At 41.7% G+C, this 9,832-nt stretch overlaps 1 protein-coding gene across 1 annotated transcript in view; it reads right to left on the bottom strand.

Moving 5' to 3' along the window:
- Positions 1–9,832, bottom strand: part of UBR1 (ubiquitin protein ligase E3 component n-recognin 1) — a gene marked incomplete in the record, with an annotated part of 4,571,807 nt that overhangs the window by 4,187,043 nt on the left and 374,932 nt on the right. Inside the window, 1 exon segment of the mRNA XM_044074213.1 lies at positions 6,614–6,737. Coding sequence (XP_043930148.1) covers positions 6,614–6,737 — 124 coding nt within the window.

The following is a 9,832-nucleotide window of genomic DNA, read 5'->3' as shown; positions in this document are numbered from 1 at the left end:
TGCTGTGGCAAATCCAGCTCTGGATTTAGGATTTTGCCTACGTTCTTCCCAAATCCACAGAATAGAGGGGAAAAACTTCTGCACACCCTGGATATACACAGACAACTACGCTACTACTTGGACAGAACTAAAAGTAGCAGAAAAACTGACCAACTATTTGTAGAATATGCTACTGGGGTGCAAGGAAAAGCAATTTCCAAACAGACAATTTCAAAATGGATAGGAAATTGCATTCGTTTTTGTTACTCCTTTCATGGAAAGACAGTTCCTGCAAACATCAGGCCTCATTCCACAAGGGCCACGGCCACCACTACAGCCTTCCTACGAGGGGTGGCTACCAAGGACATTTTAGAAGCTGCTACTTGGAGCTCTGTGCATACATTTGCCAAACATTACAATCTACCTTTATACTCCAGATCCAGAGCAGGTTTTGCTACTGCAGTCCTGCAGAGGATCTTAACCACACCATCCTTTTCTTAGTACCTCCTCCTCCCCAAGATTAGCTATGGTATTCTACCCATATGTTATGACTGCAGATGCATCCTTGAAGAACATAGTACAGTTTTGTACCTACCATAAATGTAGATGTCCGATAGGTATGCATCTGCAGTCAGGTTTACCCTCCCTCCTACCCCTCTGTGGTATTCCTAGGGTGCTTACCCTCTTTTAGCTAGCTGGGGGAACCTATTATGGTGTATTTGTTTGTATATACATGTGTATATATATATATATATATATATATATATATATATATATATATATATATACATATATATATAATTTTGCAAATGTTTGGAACTTTATTGCATTTATCCAAATTTAGCCTTCCTAGAGGGCACCTGGCATCTGGGGCAAGAAAAACTGAGGAAAATGGTGTCGGCTGATGCTTTTATACCCCAGAAGCTATGACGTCGGGGAAAGTGCAACATCAGCCGAGGCCAGACCCAGACTTTGGAATCCGGCCGACCGAAGGGCTGCCTGAGGTAGGACAACCCATATGTTATGACTGCAGATGCATCCTTGAAGGACATCAGTATCTTTTCCACTTTTCTGAATAGGATTTTCTAGTACTAGGCCTCCATGCCTCAAGAATGACATCCAGCACCTGCTTACTGAGGGTTGCTAGAGGTGAGTTCAGAGGATTAGCCAGGCTGCAAGGTTCAGGGTCTGAGCTGATGGTGCAGAATCTGGCCCACCTGCTGGGATAGCAGGGAAGGGGTCTGAGGCAGATGCCATGGTTGTAGCATTGTCAGTCTGCGCAAAAGAGGATACCAGTGCTGGTGTGGCCCGTCTGGTGCAATCAGGATTGTCCATGGCTTGTCCTGTTTGATCTTTAGTAGAACCTTCAATATGAGAGGTAGAGGGGGAAAGGCATAGACTGAGAGACTTTCCCAGGAGAAGGACAGGGCATCCACCATCCAAGCTTGGCTGTGGGGAGTTCTGGTGCAGTATTTGTTCAATTGATATTTCTGAGGGGAAGCAAACCGGTCCACCTCTGGTGTCCCCCATTTGTTCCCCAAAAGTTTGAATACTTTGGGTTCCAATTTCCATTCGTGTGGGTCCATGAGATTTCTGCTTAAGTCGTCTGCCAGTGAATTTAGAATGCCTGGCAGGATATGAGCTTGTAGGTCTACTTGGGTGCTCAAGGCCGTGTTCCACAGAGCCATGGCTAGTCTGCAGAGTGGGTACGAATGTGTTCCCCCCCTGCTTATGTACCACATGACTGTGGTGTTGTCTGTCTTTACCAATAGTTGTCCTGGAAGAATAAGGCCTTTGAAGGCTGACAGAGCATTTTGTACAGCTAACATTTCTTTTTGATTGATATGCAGGTGCATCTGCTCTGGGTTCCATTTGCCCTGAATGCACTGCCCTGCCATGTGAGCCCCCCATGCATAGTCTGATGCGTCTGTTAGGGTTTGGGTGGCAGGGGGTAGAGTGAAACAGTCCCTTGTTGTGGTTGCAGGCCTCTGCCCACCAAAGCAGCTCTGTCCTTAGACAAGGAATGATGGGAATTATTGTTTCCGGGTCCTGAGAATGTTGATACCATAGACTTTTTAGATACCATTGAGGTTTCCTCATATGCAGTCTTGCATATGGAATTAACAGAATGCAAGAGGCCATGAACCCCAAAGCATGCAGTATTTTCCTTGCAGATAGCTGGGTTTCTGTGGCCTGTAGGTTGAAGTAAGCCATCAAATAAATTTGTTTCTCTGGAGTGATGAATGCCATCTGGGAAGTTGTGTTCAAGCTTGCTCCCAGGAATACAATTTGTTGGCAGGGTACTAGGTGTGATTTTCTTTTCATTGATGGTGTACCCCAGTGAAGTTAGAAGTCTCTTTACAAATGCCAGGTGCTGTAGTAGCAAGTCCTGACTTTCTGCCTGAATCAGGCAATCGTCCAAGTATGGGTAAATCTGAATACTTCCCTGCCTGCAAAATGCAATGGCTGGAGCTAGGCACTTTGTGAATACCCTGGGCACAGTAGATAAGCCAAAGGGAAGTGCAGAGAACTGACGGTGCATACAGCCTGCCCTAAACAAAGGTATTTCCTGCAAGATTCCCTTATGGGAATGTGCAGGTAAGCTTCTTTTAAGTCTAGGGTTGCCAGCCATGCATACTTGGCTAGCATAGGAAGCAGCTGTTGGAGAGTTAGCACTTTGAATTTTGGAACCACCAGAAAGGTGTTGAGAATAGCCAAATACAGGATAGGACGCCAGAAGTTTTCTTTTCTGGGAACCAGGAAGTCTTGAATAAAAGCCTTTTCCCCTTTGTTCTGTTGGGACAGGTTGAATAGCCTTGATGCTGAGGAGAGAAAGTACTTACTTTTGGGCCTCTGCCCACTGGTTTCGGGGGGTCTGGCCATCCACTTAGGGTTAGGAGTGAGTGGAAGTGGAATCTGTATCCTAGGCAAACAATGTTTAAAACTCATTTGTCTTTGGCAATATTTCCCAGTTTTTTGCATGCAGGGCGAGTTTTCTCCTAAAGGTGCAAATACTTGAGCAAGGCTTGGGGGAGTTAAGGATAAGTCATTATGCAAGTTTACCATAAGGGGGGGGGTGGCTTACTACTCCCTGTTTTGGAAGTGGGAGCACACCATTGCTTAGATCTGTGCATAACCTGAGACTGCAGTCTTGGGGGACTGCTGCCCCTGGGTTTGAACCGAGAAGGCCTGGAACGGACTGGAAAGGACCAGTTCTTTGAAGGCCAATGCCTACTGAATCTAGGTGGCTGTACTTGTAAGAAATCTTTAACAGTTTGCATAGATTTAGCTTTCTCCTCCATCCTTTTGAGAACTTCTGCTTTATTGCCAAATAGGCACTCTCAGTCTAAGGGTGCATCCAGTAATTTTGCTTTGACATGATTTGGCAAGCTTCGTTCCTTAAGCAAGGCATGCCTTCTAAGAACAGACCCACTGACAGCAGCCCTACAAAATGCTTCTAAATCATCAAAAACACACTGCAAGGTATGTTTACCAACTTAGTCAGCAGAATGCATTAACTCTTGTAAATCTTTGTGTTCTGCACAGTCATTAATCACGATAATTTTCTGCTTAATTAGCCCCATAACATGCTGCTGATACTTTTAACAAATGAAACTGGCAATTTAAAGCCCTAATGGCCAGAGTAGCAGAGGTGTATACCTTCTTACCCCATCTCGTCTAAAGCCCTAGAATCCCTGTCAGAAGTGGTAGAATTCTTGGCAGTAGTAGCCTCAATGCCTTTTAGTCCTTGAGAAATGGTCTCTGGATCCGCAGTAGGATTCTTGAAAAGGAATTTGAGAGAGTCAGGTACTCTATAGTACCTGTCAGGTTTCCTGGGAGCTGGAGGCAAAGTATCTGGGGTAAGGCTGGATTCCAAGAAAACATCATCCACAATCTCCAGAACAGGAGGGGATAGCTAGAGGCCTGTGCTGAGGCAGGTTTAACAATTCCCGGAGTCTCTTTTTGGAATGAGAGTAGTCCTGGCTTTCCCAAAGGAAATGCTCCCTAAGGGTATGCAGGGTTTCACCAAAAGAAAAATCTTCTGGAAGGGAAGCAGAGGGAATGGAATCCTCTGCATCAGAAACCTCACAGGCAGATAAAGGTATGCCATGGCAGTTAGAAAGAACAGAGATATCAAAATTCCTAATCACAAGAATCAGAAGGAAAATCAGTTCTAGGTCTCTGAGGGAGAAGGCTGGCTTCCCCTAATTAAGGTAATAAGGACTTCAGCCATTTTAATCATTAATTTTTGAGGCCTGTGGGCCTGAGAATGCACTATGGTTGTCAGTTTCCTATGTGTAGCATGGCCTCCCTGTGGTCGCGTGGGGTTCCTCAAGGTGCTCCGGTTTCCTCCCACATCCCACAGATATGCTGTAGGTGGTTTGGCTTCTCTAAATTGGCACTTAGTGCAAGTGCACGTGCCTTCCGTGGAAGGTTGGGTGTTGGGCTGGCAACTCTATGCCATACGACTCCTCTGCCAAACAAGAGCGGACAGGTGATCCGCTGTGGCAACCTCTGACCGGGAAAAGCCGAAAGAAGTGGTGCAAACTTTAGGCCTGAGATATTCGGTATTTTTGGCTTAAAGCGAAGTCGTCGGTTTAATATGAAAATCGGTAGGCCTGAATACACCCTCAGAAGCCAGACCCATCTAAGGTAGAGACATCCGCAGGTTCCGAAGTCAAAGAAGCATCTCGCGGCATACAGGACTCCTAATGGGTCTCAGTAGAGGCCTGTGAATCTGTAGAAGTGGGTATCAGGGGCTGCAAAAGCACCTGAGTACCGGCGGACAGGCGACTACCTTACCAGTAGCAATGTTGGCAGTTTTGGACCTATGCGGTCCTTCTCTGCCTTTATCATTACGTTTTTTAGGAAGATCGGTAGTCGGATGGCTTGCTGATGCCATTTCGGAGTATGGAGATTGAAAGCAAAAGTATTTAGCTACAAAACTTGTCAGACGACTGACAGTTTGGCCGTTGAACAAGGCACAAAACTGACAGCGAGGGAGGTCGTGGTCTGGGCCTAAACAGGTGATGCAGTAAGAATGAAAATCTCTAGAAGGTATTATGCTTTCCACAGGCAAAACAATAAATTTTTTCTGACATCGATTAGAGCAAGAAAAAAGGATCCCCAACAGGGTACTTAGCTTTTAGAAGACTTCCGGTCTGAAACTCAAAAACGAAAATTTCAGAGTCGGCCGACTGGCAATTGCAAACTGCTTCTGCTTCGGGCACCGCACGGCAAGAAAGACTGATGTAATGGCATCGGCTGCATGTTTTAAACCCCTGACAACCTGATGTTATGGAAGAAGCAACAGCATCTGACGCAGAAATCCCAAGACTCTGGTATTCAGGCTGGCTGAGGGCTACCTGCAGGCAGATAACCCAAGTGTGATGACTGCAACAGTGAAACACGAAGAACATATAATAGCTAGAGGATCCCAGCCAAAAGCTTAGAAACCTCTTAGACTCGCTGCCAATTTTAATTTAAAAGTAAACAGCTTGAAGTTCCCTTCCTAATACCATTTAATAAAACAAACTTTCCTAGCTATATTATCAGAGATACAACTGGAAGAACATACTGGAGAATATCATTAGTTCAGATGTGATTAGATCACTTTTTAAACCACTTATGATTAAATAGTGATAATTCGATCACCAAAATACAATCCATACATTATGGACTGCAGCTAGCAAGCCCAAGTTGCACTTTCAACTTTATTTTGCAGTATTGGTCTGTAATGCCTATTCCTCATCCTGCCTTTAAAATGAAAACCTGTACTCAAGTGGACATCCTTGTTACAACCGTACATAAGATATAGAAATAAATGGATTACAATTATTGCCTGAAAGTTCTGGCTAGGTTTAGCTGACAGGACTGGGGAGACTATCATTAATATTAAACTGAACTCAGGGGTTGGTCAACCTCAAGATAAATTTAATTTTTAAATCAAAGACAACGTATGAGATATATGTAGAGAGGTTGCTGGGCAACTGCAGAACAGATTTTAAGACATTCTCAAGAGGATGGTGCAAAGATGATGTCACATAACTGAATATATGTGCTCATATAAGGTGCCAGAAAAAACTAAGAGGAGATGATGCATTTTGGAACAGACAAAACACTTCCAGAGTCTGCTTCCTCAGTTTGTATGGAAGCAAAGTGGGAGGATAGTGGGGATGATGGCAGCTATGCTTAGCAGAGAGTTAAATTTGAGCTGATAGCCAATACTTCAACAAAATGCCCTCCTACTGTACATTTCTAAAAAAGTCATATGCAAGAAAAACACTCCCAGCATAAACAAGCACATTAACCATAGGAATTTCTAAAACAGAATATGAATGAGTCAAACCCATCAAAAAATCCTGCAGCACTAAAAAAAAAAAAAAAAAAAAATTGGATTACTCGGACTCCTTATTTACTTCCATGTTCTGTTTTACGGCACAGTACAAAGCAATCAGTATGAATCAACTCACACACACACACACACACACACACACACACACACACACACAGATCTCAGTTTTTTGGCTTGCTCAGTGAACAATTAGTTTAGGAAGACCATAACTGTTGCACTGTCATTATTGTGGAATTTCTCAGCTGCCCATATTATAAAAATTAAAAAGTATGTGCTTACTGTGGAAGCCAATAATATTGGTAAACCAGGAACTCAGACGCAAAGCAAAGGTTTGATGAGCCACTAATGATGAATGTAACACAGCAGTCTGAAGTGACCATCCAGAGATTTCATTAGAAATTTTCTAAGCAAAAAAGAAAGAAAAGACAAAAAGTAACATTTATAAGCTCGAAAACTCATTTTCTTCTCTGCTTATGAAGTCTAAAGCAAAATAAAACCTCAACAAATTTAGTACTGGAAAAAAAAATATTACTGACAAATGTTAATGGCAACACTTTCATATATACCAAATGTTTCTGCATTTGGTGTAAGAGTCTGCATGTGTGAGCATGTGCAAGTGTTTACAGGATAGATTAGAGAAACATAAGGGGATAGTTCTAGTGGTGTGCATGGGTGCTCAAGAGTCTAGAGTAGGGGTACTGTTTAGGAAAAGGATTTTTAAAAGTAATGTAATGTAATGCAAAGGATTGGGAATAGGGGCAGGGGCAATGTTATGGTTAGCACACATATGTAAGGTAATGGGGGGTGGCAAAGCCATATTACCCATCCCTACTCATGCATGCTAACCTTAACCCTATATATTACACATTGTGAAAAATCCCTTCCCTAACATTATCACTATTCAGTTTGTGCCTGCTGTTACCATTAGTTTTTAATTTAAATTTTATTTTTTTTAATTACTTACCGATCAAGAAAGGGGAGTGTTTGCCGTTTTCCACTGATAGATGTGGTCTTCTAAAATTTTAGTTGATGTAAGTATTAATATCCATGTCTAAGTAGCTATCAATTTTTCTGCATGTTTACTTACTTTTTGGGTACTTATTAATCATTCAATATTACTGTCAACTCTGACCCAAAGGAAAAAGCTAATAATATCCTAGCATATTTACATTTTTAGCATTGTTGCCTCACAGCAAGATGTTCTCCGGTTTGATTCTCAGCTGGGGTGGCTTCTGTGTGAAGTCTGCATGTCCTCCCCCTGTGGTCATGTGGGTTTCCTCCAGCTGCTCCTGTTTCCTCCCACACTCCAAAGACGTGCAACAGGTGAAGTGGACTGTAAATTGCCCCTAGGATCGAGTGTGTGAATGAGTAGCACGGTAAGCTACCGCAGCAGGGCTAGCCACCTGGCAGTGTAAACCTTGGCTTGAGATGATTGTCACTGTTGAAGTGACACCCTAACCCCAAGTGCAAAAATGGGAAAAGGAGTTTAGAATGAATGGATGGATGGACTGATTTAGATGCATCAGTTAATTCAAGAACTTAAAAGATGAATTAAGGCATGCTCTGTGGCACTAAAGGATAAAACTCTGTTACGAAGGATATGGTTTAAGTAGGAGGTGTAGTCACAGAATAAGTCAGAAAGCCAGGGTAATGACTGAGTGCCCAGTGCTGGACTCCTCCTTGGGTGTGTCTGCCATTGCAGGGACGTCCTCTAACAAGCTAGAGAGTGAGGTTCTTGAGATGTGGTCTATAGTAACACCCTTAAAAGGAAAGGCAGTTGCCCACTTCAGAGTATGGTGGTACACAAAGTGCATTAATGCATCCTTACCTGAGCAAAGCAGTCCCCCCATCCAAGTTCTCAGCCGCTTGCATTAATAATAATAATAATAATAATAAAAAAAAAAAAAAAAAATTATTACTGGCTATGACAAGTGTTCCCTTCCCACCCCTCACCTTCCATGAAGAAATGACTGGACCAGTAAGACAGTACGTGTAAAAGGTCAGATGCAAAAGTACATCCAAAAACTTACTAGAAAACCACACTATGCTGTCTCACACACAAAAATGTTTAAATGAACAATGATTGAATGTCTGCTTTGGTTCTTTCATGGGTTCTTGAATTTCAGTACTGACAATGTGTGCAGTTTGTCACAAAATACTTGGGTAAAGGCGTGTGTGTGTGTACACAAACACATTCTGAAAAGGCGCCTTACAAATAAAATTGATCTGATGTGATGATCTGAACATCTTTAAACAGATCACATTTTTGCACATATAAACACTGATATAACACACATTTACTGGATTTTAAAGCACAGTTAGTAATCCTAGCCATGTAGAATTTCTATTTTCTTTAAAAATAAATAAATAAAAAGGAATTGTTTGTTGCCATGTTTTTTTTTTTTTTTTTTTTTTTTTTTTTTTTTGAGGCCCTATTGCCTGCTGACCATCAGCCCTCCTTCTCACCTTTTGGCACAATCACCTCTCACATGGTAGGAGCCACTGTCAGCTATTACATAATTTATTTATTTTTATTTATTTTACATTTGTTGACCGGGCTAGTCTAACTGGATACATGTCCATTTTCAGTAGAGGCCCGAGGAGATGAGCTCTAATACAGATAAATGAAAAACTTAGTAATCAATATACAAAATAAGACTAAATGAAAATATTCATATTAAACTAGCAGATTTCAGGTACCTAAACACAAAAAATAACAGGAAAGATAACTAAATAGCAGAATTAATTAAATATAAAAAGAAAAAAAATATTGCAGGTTAAACATAATATTCTGTGAGGATAAACAAAAAACTTGTAGTGCCAGAATGCTTCTACTATACCGTATGCAGTTAGTCATTTATAAATAGAAAGACTAAGGTCTAGAGGGGAGGCAGGTTAAGTATATACATAATGTAAAAAGGAAGAAAACAAATACATTTTTTAGTAGGAAATGTACAGGGAGATTCCGCACAGTGTAGTTTGGGAGGAAAACAGAAATTGTAGGGATAAAATATGTACTAATTTCTGAGTAGTGAGGGCTAGGAAGAGTTTAGTTCAATTAGATAGATAGTAGCCTAGTCAGGTTTAGTACAGGGGCACAACCAGTGTGTTCTAAGGTAGGGTTTTAGTCTATTTTTGAAGAGTGATAGAGAGGGAAGAGAGGAGAGGTCACTGGGGAGAAGATTCCAGGTTTTACCAACAGCATTTGAGAAGAGAGATTTGCCAGCTTTGTTGTTAGGTTTAGAAATGTATAGAAGATTTTTGTGAGAAGAACACAGTGATTTCAGATTTGTGTATGGAGTGATGAGGGTAGATAGACTAGGAGTGCAGAAGGTTTATAAAGAGTTTTATGGGCGATGGTTAGTTGATGGAATTTAATCAAGTTTTGTAGTTCAAGCCATCCCAGCTGCTTTATATTTAAGCAGTGGTGGGGTCTGTAAGGGTTACCTGTTGCAAATCTAGCAATGTTATTGTAGAAGTTTCCAGTTTGCTGAGGTT

Source organism: Protopterus annectens, chromosome 6.part0 (genome assembly GCF_019279795.1).
Source record: "Protopterus annectens isolate FY-2018-M chromosome 6.part0, PAN1.0, whole genome shotgun sequence".
In the NCBI taxonomy this organism is placed as follows: Eukaryota; Metazoa; Chordata; order Ceratodontiformes; family Protopteridae; genus Protopterus; species Protopterus annectens.
Note: the sequence above shows the minus strand (reverse complement) of the source record. Positions and strands in the feature narration are given on the sequence as shown.